At 39.0% G+C, this 25,500-nt stretch overlaps 1 protein-coding gene across 1 annotated transcript in view; it reads right to left on the bottom strand.

The window, feature by feature from the left end:
* The window catches only part of SP3 (Sp3 transcription factor), a 56,119-nt gene extending 30,985 nt beyond the window's left edge, over nucleotides 1-25,134 (bottom strand). Inside the window, exons 1-4 of the mRNA XM_077883297.1 lie at nucleotides 24,897-25,134; nucleotides 24,127-24,296; nucleotides 23,465-23,596; nucleotides 14,269-15,628 (exon numbers count right to left, since the gene is read on the bottom strand). Coding sequence (XP_077739423.1) covers nucleotides 14,269-15,628; nucleotides 23,465-23,596; nucleotides 24,127-24,296; nucleotides 24,897-24,903 — 1,669 coding nt within the window. The 5' untranslated portion in view covers nucleotides 24,904-25,134. The remainder of the gene's footprint in view (nucleotides 1-14,268; nucleotides 15,629-23,464; nucleotides 23,597-24,126; nucleotides 24,297-24,896) is intronic.
* Nucleotides 25,135-25,500: the final 366 nt, after the last annotated feature.

The following is a 25,500-nucleotide window of genomic DNA, read 5'->3' as shown; positions in this document are numbered from 1 at the left end:
ACGGAGAGAAAGAATAGATCACAAAAATATGGCAGAGATAAAACCAAAAGGACTTAGAACTTTCTACAAGGAAACAGAAGAGTTAACCCTGAACCAACATCCAAGCTGCTAAAGGTCCTGGAGAAAAACACACAAAGTGCTAATTATTAGGTGGGTACCCAATGAACCCTGCAACTCCATATTTCATCAGTCATTTTACTTTCCAACTCTCTGAGATGACCATTTCATATCTTCTTCCTTCTTAAATTTCTATCACCTAACCTCCTCACCCACCTCAGCTTGTTTTATTACGAAAGAAAATTAGAAGTAATACAACAAGAATTACCTTATGCTCCAACCAACAAAGTTCTGTCTTATGCCCTTCATGTTAAAATATGATTATCCCTACTTTTATCAGTGGCCAACCCCTATCTATATCCATGTCCTATACTTCATCTGGCTTGCCCTCTTAAAAATTTTCCTCTAGGGGGGTGTCTGGGTGGCTCAGCAGTTGAGTGTCTGCCTTCAGCTCAGGGTGGGATCCCGTAGTCCCGGGATCGAGTCCCACATCGGGCTCCCTGCATGGAGCTTGCTTCTCCCTCTGCTTCTCTCTCTCTCATGAATAAATAAAAATTTTGTAAAAAATCTTTTCCTCTATTACACCTTCTTTATGCATCATCAGTGTCTCACTCTTTATTGAGACATTCACATGAACATCTCAACCTCAAGTCCACCTCCAGCTACCATCTATTTCAAAATTCCTCTTAACAAAAAAACCTTTAAAATATTAGTCTGTAATTACTATCACTACTTCCTCTTCCCTTAATCTCCTTTTCAGTCATTCTATTTGGGCCTTCCTCACCAGTCCTCCACTGAAATCTCTTGTCACCAACAACCAGAATCCCTTTTCTCTTACTTCTCATATACGCTCCACAATACGCAATATTAAGAACTCTCTCCTCCATTCTTAAGCAGTTTATTCACTTGGCTTCCTGGCTATCACTCTCTCCTGGAAGTTACTTCTATTTCCTTTGCTGGCACCTCCTCTAATTCTTGCCCCCTTAATGCTGAAATGCATGGGATTCAGCTCCAAAGATTTCCCTGAATTTTGGCTGTTTTAAGATACAGTTACTGAATTTCTATCTGGTTCTTTTCAAATCTGCTAAGTCATTTTTGTTACAGTCTCCATCGCTATTAAAAAGTGCTCAAGGGGATCCCTGGGTGGTTCAGCGGTCTGGCGCCTTCCTTTAGCCCAGGGTGCGATCCTGGAGTTCCAGGATCGAGTCCCGCATCAGGCTCCCTGCATGGAGCCTGCTTCTTCCTCTGCCTGTGTCTCTGCCTCTCTCTCACTCTGTGTCTATCATAAATAAATAAATCTTTAAAAAAAAAAAAAAAAAAAAGTGCTCAAGCTTGGCTTTATTCTCCTAGACCATAGTAAACAGTTTGTGTAGTCTATGTTTGAGAATTCTATCATCTAGAGTTCCAACAAATCTTATTTGTCTTTCTGTCTCATCTCCTCGTATGTCCAGTTACCTTTGATTCTGTGATAGTATATTTGAAAAATCTAGAAAAATAATTCAGAGCTCAGAATGACATTATATTCCAATCCCTTCTCTAGCTATATTCTTTCCTCTACTACATTATTAATTCTCAACCCAACTGCACTTCAAAATCACTTGGGGACTTTTAAAACAGATCTTTCCTAAACCTCACACAAGGCAATTAAATTAGAATTGGGAGAAAGGTGAACAAAAGTTGTTGGCATTTTTTTAAAAGTTCCCTGTGAAAGCTTACCAAGCAATCAAATAAGATTTCATCCTATCCTATCTACATTAATGACTCCCAAAATTTTACCTCTAGCCCAACATAGTATCCAACTCTTTACCTAAATTATCCACCTGAGTATCTAATAAGCATTTTATATTTAACAAAGCCAAAACAGAAGTCCTAATCCTCCCTTTACTCCATGCTTCCCCAGACTTTATTAGTAGCCTAGCCAAATTCAGTACAGTATCTTCTTTTGCCTAGATTATTGCACTAGCTTCCTGCTGACTTCTGCCACTCCAACTCCCACTCACCCCATCCCCATTTGCCACAGGGATCTCTGCCAGAGAGATCTTTTCAAAACATAAATGATATCCATAAAATTCCATACTCAAAAATCCTCCAATGTTTTCCTATTAAAAAGATAAATGGGGTGCCTGGCTGGCTCAGTTGATAGAACATGGGACTCATGATCTCAAAGTAGTAAATCTGAACCCCACATTGGGTGTAGTAGAGAGAACTTAAAAATAAAATCTTTAAGGGGCACCTGGGCAGCACAATCAATTGAGCATCTGACTCCGGTTTCAGTTCAGGTTATGATCTCATCAGGATCGTGAGATCGAGCCCGTGCTTATAGTGGAGTCGGCTTGGGACTCTCTTTCCCTCTGCCCCTCCCTACAGCTAGCTCCCTCTGGAATAAATAAATCTTAAATTAATAAAATCTTTTAAAAAAAGAGATAAATAAAAACCCAAAAAGCTTACCATGGCCTATATCATCTGGCCCCTGTCTACTTCCAATCTCATCTTCCAATACCTTTCATTCACTGAACTCCAACTATCTTCATTCCTTCTTGCAGAAATACTCTTTCCCCTAGATCTCAATGACAGTCTCCTTTCTTAATGTTCAGATCTGTACTTCAATTCCATTTCCTGATAAGGACGTATTTCCTAACCATCCTACCTAAAATAACCACCATCCTTCAAAGCTCAGGATGAGCTTTTTCCATGCTCTCTAACTATTCCAAAAACATACTTTATTTTCTTCATAACATTAATTATCTAAAATTACTGTTTGCTATTGTCTTCATCCACTAAAACACAAAATTCATGAGAGTGAGGACTTTGTCTCTTTACTGTTGCAAAGAACCTAAAAAACACTCCCTGGAATACTTTAGCACACCCTCAAAGATCTGTTGACTGAATGAATGATGATAAACTGCTCTCATCTAGGTTGCTGGGAGAATGTTACTATTCATCAGAGAAGAATTTAGGAGATTTAAGAAAAGCATCACACATCAAATACACTCATAAAATAAAGTTGGATACAAAAACTATCCCAAGAACCACTAAAATGACCCAAGTATTTTAGAGAATAGCTTTAATAAAGTTATTCTTAGATTATAAATAATACATTGTAGATCTATGTATCACCGAAAGCACGAAACCTAAACACGTGACAACAGAGGATCAGTTAAATCATGGAACATCCATACAAAAGCACTTAGTAATGAAACCAAATAATCATGTAGGGAACTACTGTGGGAAAACACACACAATACATTGTTTGAAAAAAAAAGTTACAAGGCTGTTATGTATAGAACTCCAATTTTATCAAAACACTTTATAGTATATAATATATACATAAAGACTAGAAGATTATATATAGCAGAATACTAGCAAATAATTTACCAATTTTACTAGCTGTGGTATTAGTAGTATGTTTTTTCCTGTTTCCTTTTCAGAGCTGTCCTGAATTTCTGTATCTAGGACTCTTTTTCTTTGCTACATTTCTTCTTTTTTATTTTCTTTTGGACTGATAATTTTCTATTGGATTGACAATTTCCTACCTCTGGTCCCAATTTATAAGTTAAAAATTGCATTTTTATTCTCTTAATAGTAACTTACACCAAAATTTAAATTTCTGCAAAAAAATGTAAAACTATTCTCTATAGGGGCACCTGGGTGGCTCAGTCAGTTAAGCATCTGCCTTTGACTCGGTTCATGATTGGGTCCTGGGATCAAGCCCCATGTTGGGCTCCTTGCTCAGTGGGGAGTTTGTTTCTCCCTCTCCTCCACACTTGTGCTCTCTCTCGCTGTCCCTGTCTCTGTCTCAAATATAAATAAAATCTTTAAAAACAAAAAAACCCTATTCTCTATAAAGATGATCCTAAAAATGAAAGGACCTTTACCCATACCTGAATTCCTTTGTTTTCATGATTAGCATTCCATTTCTTTTTCAATATAAACAGTAACTACCAAAAATAACAGCTATGTATTAAAACACAAATAAGGGGGATCCCTGGGTGGCGCAGCGGTTTGGCACCTGCCTTCGACCCGGGGCGCGATCCTGGAGACCCGGGATCGAATCCCACGTCGGGCTCCCGGTGAATGGAGCCTGCTTCTCCCTCTGCCTGTGTCTCTGCCTCTCTCTCTGTTGTCTATCATGAATAAATAAATAAATAAATAAAATCTTTAAAAAAAAAACACAAATGATAAAATATGAGTTCATCATAATGATATTCCAAAAAAAAAAAAAGAGAATCTCTGATAGAAGTTAGGACACCAACTCACTCCAAAAACATAAATAAAAGGAATGAATTTAATAATTTATCCTGCCTTTCTTGTACAAACTGTACTTGTGAGTAACCAAATAGCTAATGAGGTAAAGTTTTTTATGGGACAATCAAAGCTGTAACACAAAAGGATTCAGAAAATTAGAAAAATCATTATTTTACAAACCTTAATGAAGTAATGAATACAAATGACAATGAAAAGCTGCTAAAACCATTAGTTGAGAGGCAGAGTTGGAGGCACATCAACCAACAAACTATACTATCTGTGTTTGAATCCTAATGAACAAATGCTAAAAAGGCCTTTAAAGGTTTTTTTATTACTGAGTATAATTGACAAACATTCTTACAGTAGTTTCAGGTGTACAGAATATTGATTTGACAATTCTACACATTATTCAATGCTCATCACAATAAATGGATCTTACACCATATGTTATTACAATATTACTTTTTATATACTCCCTATGCTGTACTTTCATATCTGTGGCTTACTTATTTTATAACTGGAAGTCTGTTACCTCTTAATCCCCTTCAACTATTAAAAAGACTCTTTTTAATCAATTGGGGAAAACTAAACATTGTGAAGATGCTAGGTAATATTACAAAACTACTAGAAATTTAGAATATAGTAAATAATGGTACTGTGCTTTTATTTTTAAAAATCCTTATTCATTAGAGCAGTTATCACTTTAACTTAAAAATGACTGAGGAAGATGTCAAGGAACTTTTGTGTGAGTTATACATAGGACAGGGAGAGAGGAATGGCTATGAAGTGACACATGGAAACTGGTAGGAGCGATGAAATGACACTATACCATGAGTACAATGGCGATTACATAAGTGAGTTATCAACATGTGCAGAATTATGCATTAAAAAGGATGAATTTTACTGCATGTAAATTACGTTTTCTATAAAAAACAGGAAAGCTTGTTTAAAAATTTGAGGACCTCAAAGGCCCTTTATTTATGTAAGTAAATATATAAATATATATATCCATATGGCCGTATTAAGAATCAAAATGGAGAAAAATTTTAAAGCTGCATGTAATAATTTTAAGGGCAGCCCCAGTGGCGCAGCGGTTTAGCGCCGCTTGCAGCCCAGGGTGTGATCCTGGAGACCCTGGATCGAGTCCCACGTCAGGCTCTCTGTATGATGCCTGCTTCTCCCTCTGCCTGTGTCTCTGCCTCTCTCTCTGTCTCTATGAATAAATAAATAAAATCTTTAAAAAAATAAAACAAAATAAAAAATAAAATAAAATAAACTCATTAAATGTTAACAAATAACACTTTGATGGAAAATAGATTTTCAAAAAAGTTAGTAAAAACAGTATGAAGTTTTCACAAATCTCTTTAATATCTAGCTTATTGGGAAACAACTAGATCTTCCCATCAGCTTCTGCATTCAATCTGTTTTGTTGCCACACATCGTGAAACTCCATTGTATACTGCATGTGAAGAATAAAAAAGGCAAATAACACCTTAGTATTATGATAAAAATAGCTTTGATCTCACAGACCCCCATTAAAAGGGTACCAGGAACTCCCAGACCACACATTGAGCACTCCATCAGTATTTTTGGGCAAAATTATACAATTCTGAAATTTTACTTTAAAATACTCCAAAATAAAAAAATAATAATAAAAATAAATAAAATAAAATAAAAAATAAAATAAAATAAAATAAAATAAAATACCCCAAAACAGGGACACCTGTGTGGCTGTCAGTTGATCTCAGGGCCATGGGCTCCAATCCCATAGCAGGTGCCATACTCAGCAAGGACTCTGCTTGAGATCCTCTCCCTTTCCCTCTCCCTCCCCCTCTGCCCCTCTCCCTGCAAGCACACACTCTATAAAAAATAAATACAATCTTTAAAAATAAATAAATAAAATATTCCAGCAAGAATAAAATTTTAAGTGGCAGAAATCGAGGAAACAAGCAGGAAAGAATACTGATAAATGTTGAAGCTGGAAGGTGATTACATTAAGGTTCATTATACATAGTATAATGAACTTTTATGTACTTTTAAAATTTCCTATAACTTTTAATGTTACAAGTACTTTATTGTCAGTTAAACTGTTAATTTTTTAGCCACTTCTGTGATCACTATTATTTCCTCATTTCCCCACGTAGTTCCTCTGAAACTGTATTTCCACTTAATCCTTCAGTAGTTAGTTTAATAAGGGTCTTTGAATAGTAAACTCTCAGGCCCTGAATATTTAAAATGTCTTCATTACATCCTATCTCCAGTAGAAGTTTAACTGCATATAGAATTCTTGGCTGCTGGTTATTTTCTGTTGGTACTGTAAAGATAATACGCCAACTTTTGGGATCTGTGTGGGCTGATGACAAATTTGTAGGTCTGTGATTTCTTTGTAAATAATCTTTCCTTCCTGCCAAATTTACCTTTCTCCATAACTTTAGTATAAGTCAGGGGTGACTTATTTTTGTCTTATTTTGATTTAAAAAAAAAAGATTTAATCTTTAAGATTAAAAATCTTAATATTTGAAGTAAAATTTTCATCTGTAGACTGTATTTCTACACAAGAAAATTCTCAACCATTATCTCAACAAATACTACTTCTCCTGGCATTCACTCCATTCTCTATAAAATTCCTACATTGGTGGCTCTCAATCTTTTCAAGTCTCTTGACTGCTCATTATCTCTATGCTGTATTTTGGGGAAATTCCTTAGTGTATTACTATTGACTTACTCTTTTTGTAGGTCTAGCCTAAAAGTTGTCCTATTTCCTCTGACCCCCAACCCCTCCACAAATTTCTCTATTTCATCTAAAGACAATGTTGACAAGACACACCACTACCAGTAAAAAAGAAAGAGCATATTGTCAGTTAAACACTGACATGCCATGGATCATAAGATGTACTCCAACTTCAGAAATATTCAAATGTTCAACAAGGTGTGTTTTAGAAGCAATGAAACGTTTCTCATTTCTAGGATTTCTGATTGTTTCTTTTACATATCTACCCTTGTTTCACAACTTCTTTTCTAAAAGTGCTACATTTATCTCATTGATAATTACAAAAACATACTAATTTTAAATTAAACTCTTCAATAGATTGTTCTTTCTTTAATATGACATAAATTCATTTTGAAATTGTTGATTTTATTAGCTATCTGTCATAGATTCTGCATTTATCATGTATTTTGGAATTTTGGTTTTCAGGCTTATCCTGAGTAAAATTTTTCTCTCTGTATCACATCTCCATGTCTGGAATTTCTGCAAGTACTTCCACTAAGTCTCTCTGGCCCCAGCACAGACCCAGGTCTTGCAATGGCTTTAAAGAAAATACTGGAGATACCACAAACCCAGACACTGAGCTAACAGTTCAGTGGTTCAGATCGGTTCAGATGCTGATCACAGACTGTGTTCCTGTCCTATTTTCTTGGGTCCTCTTCTCGTTTCTGTAAGTGTACAGCTTCATTTAAGCCATACCTTGGAGTAGCAGAGAGCAACATCACTCTTGTTTTTTTAAGCTCCCCTTTAACAAAAAAGGAGCCCTACTTCAGCTTCATTTTAAGCAGTGAATCTGATCCTTGGCTCTTCCTCATGTGGGGTTACTTTTACCTTTTTAATAAATAATTAAATAAGATATAATTCCAGACCTAAGTACTCAGCAGGTATGTTCCTCCTATTAAAAAATATATCTAACTAAAAATTAAGCAGGTAAAGAAATAAATAGACAATAGAATTATATTAAAAAGCATATATGAGGGATCCCTGGGTGGCTCCGCGGTTTGGCGCCTGCCTTTGCCCCAGGGCATGATCCTGGATATCCCATCATATCCCATGATCCGGGATAGAGTCCCACATCAGGCTCCCTGTGTGGAGTCTGCTTCTCTCTCTGCCTGTGTCTCTGCCTCTCTCTCTCTCTCTGTGTCTCTCATGAATAAATAAATAAAACCTTTAAAAAAAACAAAAAAACAAAAAAAAAGCATATATGACACCAAGTTTATTCCTGAGATTAGAGATTTCCACTTTCTACATTAAAATTTCCAGATTTTTATTCTCCATACCAAACATGTATTATTTTATAAGCAGATAAAGCAAACTTTCATAAAGTACATAATTATGGTAACACTAGAATGGAATGAACAAAAAACTATGGTTGGAGAAATCAGAATATGAATGATTTTCCCAAACTCTGAAATAAAAATTTAGGCTTTTCCAAAATTTAGTCAAAGACTATGGCATACATATACAGTGTACGGATTCCCAAATGAAGAGTTTAGAATTAGAACAAAGTATGGTATACTGTACAATACCCTAAATAAAATACCTAAATTACCTATTTATACCTAAATAAAAGGTCCTCAAATTATGTTTAATAATAAAACTTTAAGGTCTACATCCAACAATAGCTAGGTTGGTCCTCTATTTGTATTAAGAAGGCTAAAAGATTACTTTAAATCATCACAGATCACCATCATGTCATTCCTTTTCTCCCATTCTTTCTTTAGCTCTAAAAAGACTGTATTTCCACCATACACTCTACTCTTCAAGCAGCAGGTTTGGCCTTTTAGCAATATATGTACATTCCTATAATCAGCCAGTTCTAACATGTGATTCCTTAGACAAAACCAAAAACCATTACCTTTATTTTGTTAGGATCTCCAATAAAAATGTTACACAATACATTCCCTCGACTTACCATGAAAAAAATACCTAAGACCAGTATCTTTCTCTAAAAAATGAAAAAAAAAAAACAACATATTGATGTAAATTAAACAGAACTCCAAATCAGCATGGTACAGAAAAACAACAACCAAAAAACAAAACCCCAAAACCCCAAAGGCTGATTGCAAAAGCCTTGGGCCAGTTTCCTTCCCTACCCAAACATTAGAATAGTAACAGGATTATTCCAAGAGAGAATTACATTAGATGATATATCTAAAAACACCTAAACAGTAGCTGACACATCTCTCTCCTTTTTGTCCTTAAATACTTGGAACTATAAAGGTTTTTAAAATCCAGCTTTTTGTAATGCTTCCATTCTCTTAATTTTAAAAAGCACAGCTACCAATTAGTCTACAACTATGTAGTTTTCCAAAGGTAATGGGAAATTCCAAACGAGGTTTTTTGCCCTAAAGAAGTAATGATTTCCATAAGCCTTTCTTCCTACCTCAAACACCCGACCAAATTTTAAATATACCAAGTCTTTTTTTTTTTTTTAAGATTTTATTTACTGATTGGTGAGAGAGACAGAGAGAGGCAGAGACATAGGCAGAAGGAGAAGCAGGCCCCCTGCAGGGAGCCCAATGTGGGACTCGATCCCAGGACCCCCGGGTCACCGCCAGAGCCAAAGGCAGATGCTCAACCCCTGAGCCACCCAGGTGCCCTAAATATGCCCATTCATTCGTTCATTCATTAATAAATAAATAATAAACCCAGTCTTAAAGAATAAATTTGTACTTCTAAAAAGACAAAATCTGGAAGAAGATTAAAATTTGAGAGACTAAGTCTTGGTTTGAACTTTGGGGAAATTTTCTGAAATTTTCTGACTAGAAAATCTTTGGGAAGATTCATAAATCCATACTTTGTCTCTTCCCACCCATTTTCAAATACAAAGCAATGGTAGACAAAGTAAAACTTCAAAATCAGTACTCCAAAACAGCATACATTTCTCACTAAAAAAGAAACAAAATTATAAGCAGTGAATGGGCTTCCAAGGAAAAGGGGGGTCTGGTTTCTGAGGGATAAGAGGCACTAACCATACCCATCACCAGGAGAGGTCCAGACTCAGACTCACTTGCCTTAAACAGGCCGAAGCAGAGGTCATTTTTGTTAAAGGGGAGCTTAAGGAAAACAAAAAGTCAAAGAAACGCCAGTGTCCCAGTAAAAAATCTGTGTCTTCTCATTTATTATGACAATTGTTGCATCGTTTCCATACTTATCAAACACAAAAATTCAAACCAATGATGTAGTAAAAGTTTTAAGCATTTCCTGTGGGCATACAATGCTCTAACACCAACAAAAAAAAATTATTCTTATTTCCTGGTAAAACACATCCTAGAGTAATTTATCTTGCTTCTTGCCAATTCAAAAGACAGTACACCCAAGAGGCAGTTTTCCTATTACCAAATATTCCCCAAATTAAAATTTCCTGGATTTCATTGCTAAATATGCTATTGTATACTAAGGCAGCATTTATTCTCATTCTATTCTCATTCTCATTAACTTCTATTTTCTCAAATTTTCTCCTTATTCCTTTAAAATTGGGACAAAATTCATACTTAAGGGCCTTCTGGAGTGCTTCATTATTTTACCCTTTCTTGCCACCATTCAATAAACATTTTTTAAAAGTCCACTTTAGGGGCACCTGGATGGCACAGTGGGTTAAGTGTTGGACTCTTAAATTCGATGCAGGTCATGATCTCAGGGTCATGAGATCGAGCCCCGACTTGCAGAGCCTGCTTAAGATTCTCCCTCTCCCTATGCGCCACTCCCTCTCTCTCTAAAAAACAAAACAAAGTTAAATTTGTAAAGTAAAATTTTAAAAAAATAAAAAGTCTATTTTGTATCTAATTCATACAATGTTGCTATTTTGATAGTATTTTAGAAATAAATCACTGTACTGAAGTATTTGGTGCTTTGTAACAATCTAATTCATAAATCTACCAAATCATAAATAAATCTAAGGATTTTTTTAACACGTATAGCTCTCTCCACAACCTTAATTTTGTTCAAGCTTTAAAAACTAGTTTCTAAAAATATTAGCTGTATCTTCAGAAGTCTGTCATTCTATCAGTATTCTCAACCTTTTTGGTCTCAGAACTCCTTCTAAACTCTCAAGTACTACTGAGGGGTCTCCAAAAGCTTTTGTTCATGTAGATTATATATTTTACTATTTGCCATATTAAAAATTAGAGAAACCGTAATTTTCTGTTTTCTTTAAAAATAATAAATCCATTGCATGCTAACACAAATTAACATTTTATGAAAAACTATTATTTTCCAAAAATATAAACAAAAGCTTAATAAGAAGAGAGATAACGTTTTACATTTTTGCCAATCTCTTTAAAAATGTCTAGGTTAAAAGAAAACAAGTAGAGTCTCTTATTTTGTTTCTGCATTGTTGGCAGCATGTGGTTTGGGATGAAGCATAGGATGAATATCTAGTCTTACAGAGCTATATTCCTGGAAATGAAGGATTAATTTGATTGCCTTCAGCCAAATATGGGTATTTTTTTATACCACTCCAACCGTGACAAGTGGCAATTTCTAATAGGTCAGTTGCAGTGTAAAATCTGAAACCACATTGATAAATTTCCACACACCTGTTATTGGTCTATCTCAAACTCTGGATGGATCTTTTTACCCCTACATGATTTTGTTATATGAACTGATATTTGATAATACTGGTTCACTGAGTTATCATACAGATCTTCTAAATGTTGACACATTTCTTTATAATATAGTATCCCCATCCTCTCATCAGAAAACTATTTAATTATTAAAAGCTCTCAAGTGCATAGCAGTAGTTTTAAGTTTTCCAAAATTTTAATTTTCACTGGAAAACTCAAATTTTATCATTGGTAGCAAATACTGTCAGGCTTTTTTCCTTTAAGTGATAGATTCAATTTTTTTTTTTTTTTTAGAAAATATTTGCACTAAAAAAAATAAAATATTTGCACTTAAGTACATGAATCTCTCAATAACTATAGTTTGTCAGTTGTTCAAGTAATAAGAGTCTTTCATGAAAATAGCATATAGTTCACCTTGCAACTCCTACAACTGCACAATCCAAAAAAAAAATTTTTTTAGGACAATCATCTGATTATGGTATGCAGCAGAAATGCTTTTATTAAAGCATACTTCCCATTTTGTCATGATGAATATTACAAAGACAAGCAGCAAGAACAGTAAATCAAAAATACAATGAGATACCACTTCACACCCATTAGAATAACTATAATCAAAAAGACAATTACAAGTGTTGGTAGGGATGTAGAGAAATTCGAACACTCAATGGTGTAGTCTCTTTAGAAAAAGTTTGGCAGTCCCTCAAAACATGAAACACAGTTACCATACAACCCAGCAATTCCACTCCTTAGTATATACCCCAAAGAAAGAAAGACATATTCACACAAGAACTGTCCACAAATGATCACACAGCATTATTCACAATAGCCAAAAAGTAGAAACACAGTCCCTTAACATGTAAATGAATAAAATGTGGTCTATCCATACTATAGCATATTATTCAGCCACAAAAAAAGAAATAAAATACTGACAGACTATAATACAGATCAACCTTGAAAATATTATACTAGACAAAAAAAAAAAAAGACCCCGCAGAATGTATTATTCCACTGATATGAAGTAACAGGCAAATCCAGAACATGCAAACCCAGAGACAGAAAGGAGATTAGTGGTTGCCAGGGGCTAAGGGGAGGAAATGAGGACCGACTGCTGATGGGCAGGGTTTTTTTTGTGGGGTGATGAAAACATTCTAAAATTAGATAGTGGTGATAGCTGTACAAGTCCGTGACTATATAAAAAAAACCACTGAATTATATACTTTAAAGAGTGAATCTTATGGTATGCAAATTATATTTCAGTAAAGCTATTTTTTAAAAAAGGACATGCAGCACTCAAGCGTCGAGATTTAGTAAAAATAACTATTTTGACTGGTTCATCAAGGTCATTCTTTAGTGAAAATGCCATTTTTCTTTAACTGCAAGTACACAGTCATGAAGAATACAACAACTAGTTATACAGTTTGGTACTACATTTCATTTTTGCTAAGACACAAGGCATTTTTAGCCACCATCAGTGAAAATGTCAACACAATGAATAACTTTAGGATTAAGAAAAGTAGTTTAACATCAAGGACCTCTGAGAGGGTCTCAGGGATCCCCCAAGAGTCCACAGACCATGTTTTGATGTTGGGTGCTCTATGCCGTGGCTTCAAAAGGCTCAAATGCAATTAAAGGTTCGCCAAGTACAGATCTGAGGCTTTAGAACAATTTCTATTTTTCTAAGTATAGATGACAAATTTCTCTAAAGAAAAGGTATAATCTCTATGGTGAAGGAATTATTTCAATAAATTAAATTCAACTGTGCTAATGTTAAGAGTTTGGAATCTGATTCAGTGGAAGGTTATAACAGTAGTACAGTCACCACATGAACACAAATAAAAAGAAGGAATGTAAAACTAAGGATTTAGTGCACAACAAAACATTCAATAACATGTTATCTAAATGAACATCAAGGTAATGATGACATCATCTCTTTTAAAACTGTATTATTTAGTTTCTCCTACCATTCAAAGAGTAGACTTCCGAAATTTCTATCCATACTATCAGTAACAACACATCTAGCAGAGTTAAATTTAATGCTCACTACACACTTGGAAGAATAAACTATCACAGAATCAAAGAATTTTAAGTCTGGAAGGTACCCTAGATATAGTTAACTAGTTCAATAACCCCATTTTACATAATGAGAAAACTGAGTTTGCAAGAGAAAAGGTAACCTGGCCACAATCACACAGCTAGCTAGTAGGTGAAACAACATAAACAGTCTTGGCTCCCCGTGCCATGTTTTTACCGTGCCATTCTGACTCCCCAACAAATATAATGCAAAAATATTTAACTCCCATCGTAAGAAGCACAACCAAGACACCTTACCTGACAAATAAAAATTTTGTACTGCTAGACAATATCAATCAGATGTGAAAACAGATATAAAATTAAGAAAAAACTACAAACATAATTTATGGCATAAAGGAGAAATGAATCCTTGACTTCAAAATTTTCAATGAAGAACAATCTGGAAGACACTGTAATGTCTACTTTTCATTCAAACATAGGGAAATGTATCCTCACCTTTAAAGATAGCCAGATACTGAAAACACCTTAAAGCAAAAAACATCCCTATTTGTTAACAATATCACTTAACTTATCTATGGCATGACATGACTTAAGACTCACCTGCAGGACTGTCAGCATTCTCTCCTGGGTGTAGCTGTATACCAGTAGAATCTATAGAGTTTACTGTTACTGTCTGTAGATTTGGCAACTGACCAGTGCTTAGACTAACTGGAGTTGAAGTCAAGGCTCCGCCTGCTGCAACTTGACCAAGCGTGAGTGTCTGAACAGGCGTCAAAGTTATTTGTTGGGCAGCAGTATTCTGTATTTGCAAATTCTGCAAGTTCTGGACCCCTTGTACTTGAAATGTTTGCCAAGTTATCTGTCCAGAAGGGGTCACTGTCTGTGCCTGAATTAAAAAGGTTCCAGGATTCAGCTGCAACTGAAGATTTTGCAAAGCCTGTTGTGATATATTTTGACCACTGGCTTGCACACCATGGATTGTCTGTGGTGTAATACCTTGCACAATTTGGGCTTGACTGGTTGGCTGCTGAGACTCTGGAAGTTGTAGATGTTGTACAACAGGCTGTGCTGTAGAAACCTGAATATTCTGAGCCTGTGTCTCTTCAGAAACAGGCGACTGGATATAATTTCCCTGAAGATCTGAAGAATGGACTTGCCCACTAGAAGTAGTCAAGCTATTTGTGTTCTGTTGTAATATGCCTGTACTATCTATAGTAACAGGCAACTGTGATGAAGAAGATGTTGGCACAAATAAATCTGTATCAGTATTAGTTTCATTAATATCAGGAGAAACCCGCTCACCAGTCCTTTCTGAATTGTCTGAACTATCCATAGCTTGTCCTGTGTTTATCAAATGTCCATCGGCATTAATGCCTGCAGTCATTGTCTGAGAACTGCCCGAGAGTCCCAAAGAATCTAGATCGACACTATTGATTGGTACAAAGGTAATATTTCCTGGCAGACCAAGAGGCACATTAGCAACTACTTGGGTTTGGCCAGGAAAAGATGAACCACCAATTGCAACTCCCTGAACCTGGACTTGACCAGTCTGTGGTATGAGATTCTGGATATTAGCAGGAGGTGTTCCAGAGGCAAGCAAGGTTTGATTAGAGCCAGGAATGATCTGAATTTGGCCACTTTCTTGATTTATTCCCCCATTATCTGAAGAGCCTGTGAAACCGATCTGAACCTGCTGACCATCTGTTGACTGAATCTGTGGTATTACTTGATATTGAACATTGGACACTGTACCATTTGATGAATCTGATCCTGGTGCAACTGAAAATATTTGCTGATTCTGCAAATTCTGAAGGGGAAGGACATACTGCCCACTCGAAGTAGCAGCACTTGGAATCTGTACTAGATTACCAGCTTCATCTTTTATAGTTGTAGGTGTGGCTGACAAAACCTCCCATCGGTTTGGTGCTCCTCCTAACTGTGCAGAAGCCAAATCACCTGTCTGGATAAAGAAAACAAAAAAATGTTGTTATGTGATATATATTTGTGGCATACTTAAACCAGTCCTCAAAAAAAAAATCTAAAAACTGACAGAAATCTTACTATCTGAAATTAAAAGTTCTTTTAATAACATTAAGTTCTCTTAATAACAGTAGACTTCAAATACTGAAACAGTGCTATATAAACTACAAAAATCATTATTTTCAATTTTGTTAGTTACTGCAAAGATAACCCATGCTATCTGAGCAGAAAAAAGATTTCAGAGTATTCTATGTTTTACAAACTGGTCTTCTAATTCCTCAGCTATGATCGATCCCTGATCCATACAATTAAATCAATGAAAGTACAGTGGCTAGAAAAGATTAGGGACAGCTCAAACCAAACATTACCTCAAACACTGAAGAGTTCAAGAAACATATAACCTACTAAAATATATACATCACTAAATTATGTACATTATATTAGTGTACAAAAAAGAAACATAACTAATACAATATTATCAAGTCATCTAAGTTAGAAAAGTTAAGATTTGTGTATTATTGCTATAAACCTTAAGTCAAACTATTAAAGCCACTCATTTATGGCATGTATTATCATCCTCCAGGGCAAACCTTTGAGTAGGGCTATTTCACTAGCAGGCCATCAAATTCTTTACTCTTCCCATGAACTCCCCCCACCCCAAAAAAAAAAAAAAAAAAAAAAGATCTTAAAATTTTTTTATTTATTTTTGAGACCTTAAAAATTTTTAACGAGGAAATATTATTGTCCTGTGGCCACACGGTAAAGTCATTCCATCTGAAAGGTTTTTCTAGAACCTAAAAGCTGGTGGATACAGACTATGGTTTTACCTACTTCTCTGGCTTTTCAGTAAAATGATAGACATATACAATGTGCATTCTGTGACGTGACCAAATTCTCAGTTATCATCCTCGTATTTTATGGATTAGGCAACACTGGAAAAACACCAACACAGGAAAGCAGAAAACAATGTTAAAGAGTAAAATTTTTTAGGGGAATAAAGTAATGTACACATTGGAACCATCCTTTTAACGCCAAGTACTATGATAGTGATTCATAAGATTGTACCATCTACTCCTCACAACAATCCTATAAGGTAGGTGTTATCACTATTCTCATTTCACAAATGAAAAAACTGAGAAACAAAATCACACAGGTTTCAAATGGTCAAGACAGGATTTAAAACCAGGCCAAGTCTAACTAACCCCAGAAGCCTGGCCTTTAATTCTATACCAAGCTTGTCTCTCACTAAGCCCAAGAGTAAAGGTATGGGGAATGAGACCCTATATGAATTACTCATCCTCAAAATAAAGCCATTCCTATGCCACTTCCTTCTAGATCAATATATAATTTTCTGTGACGCTGTGTATCACTAGACAATTAAAACATAAGCATATCTAGCCCAGCATTCTCAACCTAGGACCCACACCTGGGCTTCAAGAGATCTGTGTGAATCCTCTAAATTAACACAGCAACTTTCTGAGAAAGTGCAATGGGGGGGGGGGGGGGGGGGGGCAGAGGAATAACCTAGGGTCTCATCATATTCTCAAAGCATATGACCATATAAAAAAGTTAAGACATACACTGTTCTCTCAATATGAGCCACTCCACAAAATTTAATACAAATATTAGAGAACCAAAAGATTTTAAGAGTTAAATGGACTACCTAATTTTCATGCAGATGCATAGTTGAAAACCATTAATTTCAATGGATGAACCACAGTTTAATGATTCAAGACATTTGAGCATATTTGCCAAGTTGAAACAAGCATATAAGTAAGCTCATGAAATACACAATCTCTGTTTCAAATGGTTCTCAATTTATCCAAGCAGACATACACATACATGCTACTACTATGTGAAGAGAATGCTTTTTGGGAACATAGAAGATTGAAAAGAGAAAAAAAAAATTTTTTTCACACAGATATTTTAAAGTAATCTTAGAATAAAATTTATTTTACCATAGACGGCTAGGAAATAGAGATCGAGGCACTAATAAAGGTATAAAACCAATAGTCACAGACAAAAAGAAACTAAAGAATGTGTAGTTTGGAGTTCAATAGACCATCCAGAAAAGGCTCATATTCATAGAGAAAAGTAATGGGGAACAAGACTAGACATTTTTATCAAGGACTGTAGTTAATGGCTTTGTAGATCCTGCTAAGGAGTTTGGACTTTATCCTACAGATAGTAAATGAAAGCTATAAAAGGTTTTTAAGCAAGTGAGTGGTGCAATCAGGTCTGTGTTTTATAAAGATAAACTATGGCCCAGTGAAGGAGACTGAAAGAAAGGCGGAAGAGACTAAAGACAGATAAACTGTGGGACTCCGTACAAATGTGTAGGCTCGCACTAAAATCATCATCTTTCAAATACTAACATTTAAACTTATCAAATTTAAATTACTAAAATGAAGACCAGTCATTAAAGCTGCATGTCATTCTTCAACTTTTATCTGGTATAAGAATTACAAGCCTGTTATCTTATCCAATATCTGAGTAAAGACTCATGTTTCATTTCAGTCTCTTGGCATTTTAAATAATCTAAAAATATTTACATCTATACTTTATACTGAAATCTACACTAAAGTATAATGTCTAAAACCCAATCTTTATTTTCCTAATAAGGTTGGTATTTACCTCTGGAGAACTGGCTGATGAATTTTTTCCTGACTAGCACTCGATTGACAGTATTCAACTTATACCAAAGAATAAAGTATCTCAGGTACAGATTATTTTCTAATACTGGCATTCTCTTGCTTTTCATTCTTAAAGAAAAGTTAAATTTATGGTATCTGAAGTATTTCTTTACAAGATATTCAACCATCAGTGAACAGCTTTTTAGTAAAGAAATTCCTTGAAAATAAATACAGCTACTCAAATGACAAATCTGAGTAAGTACTACCCAAGGACCCCATCTCCAGAAGTTAAATAAAAATAAACTATGGTACCACTTTTCCTAACAATGTAGGCCATTAATGGAAGGGAAATCCCCACACCTAAGACAGTATGATGTATTTGAACTTTTTTTTTTTTTTAATAAACCTAAGGTAAAATGCATATACAAGAAATACTTTTGAAGCACAAACCCAGAGGGCAGAAAAACAGCAACAAATAATTTAAGCAAAAAAGACAGGAAGCAAAAAGGATCTTTTTAATGAAATAAACTTACAGGTTTAAAAATTTACTAAGTATTAAATTTTCAATGGAATTGGAGAGAAAACTCTGAGTCAGAAAGCTATCAGACTTTCATGATTTTTTTTTTTTTTTTTTCAGACTTTCATGATTTTTAAGCTACCATTACACGCTGGGGGGAGGGGAGGATATTGCACTAGAAAAGAAAGAACTCAGAACGGACTTTCAGTCCCAGCTAGAACCCTGGAATTGTGTGTGATTTAGAGCAGAATTCAATTTTCTTATGTTAAAAATGTGAAAATTATTACCTTACAGGGTCATAAGAACCAAAAGAAAGTGTTACGCTTTACAAATTATAAAGCACTATACAAAGGCACCTGGGTGGCTCAGGGGTTTAGCACCTGCCTTTGGCTCAGGTCGTGATCCTGGGGTCCTGGGATTGAGTCCCACATCAGGCTCCCCACATGGAGCCTGCTTCTCCCTCTACCTATGTGTCTGCCTCTGTGTGTGTGTGTCTCTCTCTCATGAAGAAATAAAATCTAAAAAAAAAAAAGGACTATACAATTCTAAGGTACCATTATGATTAGTAAAGATTATGAGGACAGAGGATGATTAGAACGCTTAGTATAATTCCTGACATAAAGATCCATACTTATTAAATGAACAGTTAAAATTATTTACTTTAGAATCATTACAAAGAAAATGATAGAACTAATCAATAAAACTGGCCTTGAGATATTGAGTCTTCTATGGAAAACTCTATACCAATTTTAAACCTACTTATCTCCATAATTCTACAATAAGGCCCCCAAATTTCCAAAATACAAAAATCTTTACAAAGCCCATTCATTTGTAAGAGAAATTTCATTAGCAGCATACCACTAAGAGAGATGAATTAGAAAATCGTCTCAGACCAAAGAAGAGTTGTAAAAATGTTTGATGGTAGGCTATTGGAAACACTACAGAAACAAAAGAAGAGAGATATAAAAAACACATAAACCCAAGCAATAACTAGTATTTGGTTTAGGTTTAAGATAACCCTCAAGCAAAATCTACCAGTGTCTGTCTCAGTAACTCTAATATTCTTAATAGACAACAAAAAACCACCTGATATGAAAGATGGCATTATCGTTAAAAGTTGTAACTAAAGGTACCCTTAAGTCTCCCTCTGTACATAAACATATAATCACATGGTAAAAAGGACCAAAACCAGGAGTAGCCCTGGGACGTTGCTATAGCAATTCATTACAAGGGCATTCTCCAGTGCAACCAGGCATAAAAATGGAGGGGGGGGGAGGGGCAGTTGACTGGGGGGGGGGGAGAGGCTATCTTCTCAGATAATACCTGTGTAAAGGAAAAGAAGAAAAATTCATACTACTTATTGCATAGCATTTGGAAAGGATTATTAACTTCTTAGTTCCCACAAATAGCTTTTTGAAAGCCAGAAACAGGCAAGAGCAGAGTGTTACTGGAAACAAAAATAAGTGTGAAGCTAAGATGGAAACAAACTAAGAACTACTCTCAGGCAAATACTCAAGTTTCTTAAAATCTTCAAGGAACACTTAAGAACTGAAACCAATTTCAAGTAAATAAAAACAATTATCCAATTAACTGATCACAATTTAAAGTACAAATAAAATAAGCAAATTAATAATCCAGAAATTCACATCAATATAGATTGGACAAACGAATATTGCATAAAAGTCTACGTCTTATATTTCCTGATTTATTACTAAAATTAACTATACAACTTCTAATAATGCAGTACAAAAAAGAGCCCTACCATCAAACCAACTTTGGGAGTCCATGCTGTGGGACATTATAGGTGAGAATGGCTTATGATTAGAGCTATTCAGCATTGTACTGAGGATAACCATTCTTGGCCAGGATCCAGAAAGAACCCACGTCATATTATAACATATTCTAAATTCAAAATACTTAAATCTTCAGTGCAGCTGACTGGCTTTTCAATGCCCTCCTACTATTAAAATACCAAACTAAATGAGCATAAAGTTGAATTTTATGTGTATATTTCTACTTGATTTTAAACTCAACGACGGGATCCCTGGGTGGCGCAGCGGTTTGGCGCCTGCCTTTGGCCCAGGGCGCGATCCTGGAGACCCGGGATCGAATCCCACGTCGGGCTCCCGGTGCATGGAGCCTGCTTCTCCCTCTGCCTGTGTCTCTGCCTCATTCTCTCTCTCTCTGTGACTATCACAAATAAATAAAAATCAAAAAAAAAAAAAAAAGATCTTTAAAAAAATAAAAAATAAAAAAAAATAAACTCAACGATAACATATATGCAAATATGGTACCCTGGGATTAGATCCTGGAACAGAAAATGGGCATTAGTGGGGGAAAAAAGTGAAATGAGAATAAAGCCTGTAGTTTAGTTAAAAATACAGTATTACTGTCAGTTTCTTAGTTTTGACAAAAGGACCATGGTTACGCGACCATTAGGGGAAGCTGGGTGAAGGGTATAAGGTAACTCTCAGTTCTATCTTTGCAACTTTTCTATAAATATAAAATTATTGCAAAATAAATTTTTTAAAAATCCCAGCTACAAGAAAGCTCTCTACAGACCTCTCATGATTCCCAGTAATTTTGAGTGATTACAGTAATATTATCTAAGCACATTTTTTAAATAGAAAAAAATGCCCATAAAAATTACTTAAATTCTCTTCCATTTTCTGAGATGTACATGTCTGAAATTCATTTTTAAACTGGAAAACTAATTTTCCCACTTGCTAAGGCAAACATATTCAAGCCAGTCTTACTGATTCTACTCAGTGAAAAATTTTATGCATGCGTACCAAACATACAAAGAAAAAAGTGCTCCTACTGATTCTAGTTCATGTTCATCTGGCGGGAAATGTGATGTCAGTAGAGATTTGGTAGCCGAGAGGAGGAGTTGAAGAGGCATGGAAACAACCTCCGTACAAGTGTATGACCCCAGTAGGATAAGGAATAGAACACCAGAGACAGTGTTCTATTCCCAGGGCTGAGATTCACACATACAAGTACATGTACATATTTTTCACCCATAACTTCCTCCTTCATCTCTCCCCCTCCCCCATCAGTGAGCTATATAAACTTGGTAAATGGCAGTTACAAGAAATTTTTTGTTCTAATTGAAAATATTGTAAAAGACAAGTAGAAGCAATCTGCTTTGTAATTTTACTTGTGCAGTGGTTTTTGGTTTTTTGTTTTTTTAAGATAAACAGTCAATTTGTTTTGGCACTGTGGGGCTAGAGGGATAATTCATAAAAAAGGCTTATCAACCCCTAAGTTTGTCTAAAAGTAACAATGCCTCTCACAAACATAATTTTATGCTTTTACATTTTAATCAGCTTAAGAAAGCACAAAACCTAAAACACTTTTAAGACATTAAAACTATTCACATCCCTCTACAGTATAGTTTGAAGCACTAAAGTTACAAATACAGTATTTAACAATACAGCTTAACAGTAGCTTCACTTTTAGTGCCTAGACATACTAAGAATTTCCTGCAGACTATGCCAAATATCAGACTTTTTTGTCTACAGTGACCAATCAAAATAGTACTCCATAAATCAATTTCTATAATCCACCTCAAAAGAAACCAAGAATGACTGAGAGAGCTTTTTGTTATTTTAATGTGAACACATCTACACGTTTAACACAATTCAAACAGATAAAATTCACAATTAACAGTCTTAAAAATTGGGTCCAGTTAATTCGTAATAAGCCCTCCTACAACACACTGACCAGGTCCTCTTTCCTGCCCCCAGACAAACTAAAAACACTACAAACAGAATTCCCACCACATCTTACCAGACCAGTAATCGTAATAAAAATGAAAATACAGCTTTGCCAACCAAATTCAACTGTAAGGGCAGTAGACGTTAACAGGCAGGTAAACACAATTCCTTCCATGTACTTTTGTTTCCAACGCTAGTATTTCATATTCAATTTCAAAAACCAAAGTACCATCTGAGTAATAACTTCACCAATTTCAACGGTCGCTAAATGAATGTAGGTTTCACTTACTCCACTTACGAAGAATTCCCGCAAATTTAAGTCGTCTGCAAAAACTAAAATCCAACAACTTCGAATGGCCCCCCAAAAAACCACTCACAGTGTTCACTGCTGCATTACAAAAGGGTAATCTCCAAAGAATAAACCTTCATGCCTCCCCCGCGTTTTGAGGTTTTTTTATTTTTTTGGGGGGGAGGGGTCTTTTTTAGCAATTTACGCCTTAAATCACTTAAGATCTAGTTAAGTTCCAGCAGGAAAAGCCCCAGGTTCAAAAAAATACTAGGAACTAAAGACACTGCCTTCTGTAGCTGATACTATCTATGGCCGATAGGGCTGTGCTTGAAAATTTTGTAGTGTGCAGCGAAGGAGTTTTTCGGCACTGATATGAATTGCTCAAACATCCATTTTGGAGTCCTCTACCCCCGCCCTCTCTGACTTCATTTTGTAGTGAATTCGGATCGAGGCGCCGCAGTGACAATCTAGAGAAAGCCTGGGCCGGCCTCCGATCCGCTCGGGCACGCCAAGGAGCCCGAGAGGGCGCCCCGGCCGCACCGCGGAAGGCGCGGGCCCGGGGAGGCCCGGCGGGCGGGAGGCCGGGCGGGAGGCCGGGCAGGCCCGGGATGGCGGGCGCAGGGCCTCGGCGGGGGCGGGCCGCGCGCGCGAGACTTACCGCTCCGGCGGCGGCGGCGGCGGCGGGGGCCCCGGCTGCGGCAGCCGCCTCCTCCTCGTCGTCGCCCGGCGATGGCGGCCCTATCTTGCTGCAGGTAGCGGCCAGCAGGGCGAGCGGTGACGGCTGAGTGTCCTACCCCCGATGGGCGGGTTCAGAGAGGGAGACAGGGGGAGGGGGTGGCGGTTAGGGCCGGGCCGCCGCTCGCACAGGAAGTGCGCCTGGGTCCTCGCAGGCTGAGCCCGGGCCAGCGCCAGCCCGCGCTCTCCTCCTCCTCCTCCTCCTCCTCCTCCTCCTCCTCCTCCTCCTCGGCTCGGGCTCGCGTCCTCCCGCTCGCACGCACACGGGCTCCGCCGTCCGCGGGAGGGAAGGCGGGCGGCGGGCTGCGCGCCGGGCCCCCACCTTCCGCCCGGAACCCACCCCCGGGAGGGCGCACACGCTCACACTCGCGCGCACACACTCACACACACACACACACACACGCTCACAAAAAGGCGGCGGGCGGGGGAGCGCGGGCGGGGTCGGAGCGTTGGCGCCTCGGGCGGGCAGCTCCCGGGGCGGGGGGAGGGGAGGAGAGAGAGAGCGAGGCGCGGAGGGAGGGGAGAGGCGAGGGGAGGAGAAAGCGGCGCTGGGGGGAGCCGGGCCGGGGCTCAGCCGCTCCTCACCTGGGCCGCCGCCGCCGCCGCCGCCGCCGCCGCCGCGCCGTTTCCGTGCTGCTGCTGCTGCTGCTGCTGCTGCTGCAGATACTCGCCGTGGCCGCCGCCGCTGCCGCCGCCGCCGCCGCTGTCCACGTCCAAGGCAGCCATTTCCTCTTGTTTCACGGGCTTTTCGGGAGCTGCAGGCACAGCGCGGGGGGGGTGGGGGTGGGGAGGAAGGCGGGTGGAGGAGAGGGAGGGGGCCCGCGGGCCGCGGCGGAATTACTCGGAAAGCCCGGGCCGCGTCCCCTTCCCCTCCCCCACCCGCCCCCCGGCGGCGGCGGCGGCGGCTCCCTCCTCCCCTCCCGCGGCTGCCCCCGCCCGCCGCTGCCTGTAACCCTCCTCCTCCTCCTCTTTCCCTCCTCCTCCTCCTCCCCGCGCTGCCCCTGCCCCCTCTCCTCTCCTCTCCTCCCCTTTCCCTCCGCGCCGCTCGCTCTCACTCGCGCTCGCTCCTCTCGCACCGTCAGTCACTCACACGCGCCCGCCCGCCGCCCGCGCCCGCACGCGGGGGGATGCGCTCCCGGCGGGCCCGGCCGCCCGCCCCGGGGCCCGGCGGGGACACGGCGCTGCTGGGGCTGCGGGGGGCACGCTGGCTGGCCGGGAGGGCAGGGAGGCGGCGGGGGAGTGCGGCTCTGCCTCTCACGGACACTCGTCGCGCACACGGGCCGGGAGCCGGCGGCGGCAAGGGCTGGCTGTGGTCGGCGGCGGCGGCGGCAAGGGCTGCTCTCGGCTCTACGTACCGGTCATAGTGTGTTTAGGGCACCTCAGGCGGGGCTCCCCGCCGCCTTACACATGGTGAGGAGCGAAGGCGGCGGCGGCGGGAGAGGATGCGGGAAGCGGCGGCGGACACGGCCGGAGCGGTCCGGGGATTTTTTTTTCCTATTTTGATTGACTGTGCGGGAAACACAAAAGGTGGAGCCTCCAGCCCAAAAGGGGGGAAGAGGGTGACAGCCCGCCCGGAAGTCCCGCCTCTCTTCTCCGCGCCCATTCGCCGCCGCGCTCCCGGTCGGCCGCGCTCATTGGCCCGCATGCCCGTCCGTCGCGCGGGCAGCCGGCGCGCTTCCTGTTTGCCCCCGGGTGGAAGGGGAGAGACAATAAGCGGCCGCGGCGGCGCAGGTTCCCGAGAGCGGCCGCGGCTCCGCCGTTCCCCCGCGGCGCCCGCCTGGCTCGCCGGCCGCCGCGGTCGGGCCCGGGACGCAGGCCTCCTCCGCCTCGCGGGTGCCTGGAGCGGGGCCCGGCCGGGAGTCCAGCCCCGGCGGCCGCGGCTCCCCTCGACGCGTCCTCCATCCCGACGGCAGCCCGCGCCGGTCTCCCCAGGGCCCCGCGCCCGCCGAGCCGCCGCTT

This window comes from Canis aureus, chromosome 34 (assembly GCF_053574225.1).
Source record: "Canis aureus isolate CA01 chromosome 34, VMU_Caureus_v.1.0, whole genome shotgun sequence".
NCBI classification, from domain to species: Eukaryota; Metazoa; Chordata; class Mammalia; order Carnivora; family Canidae; genus Canis; species Canis aureus.
This window is presented reverse-complemented; position numbering and strand designations above follow the sequence as displayed.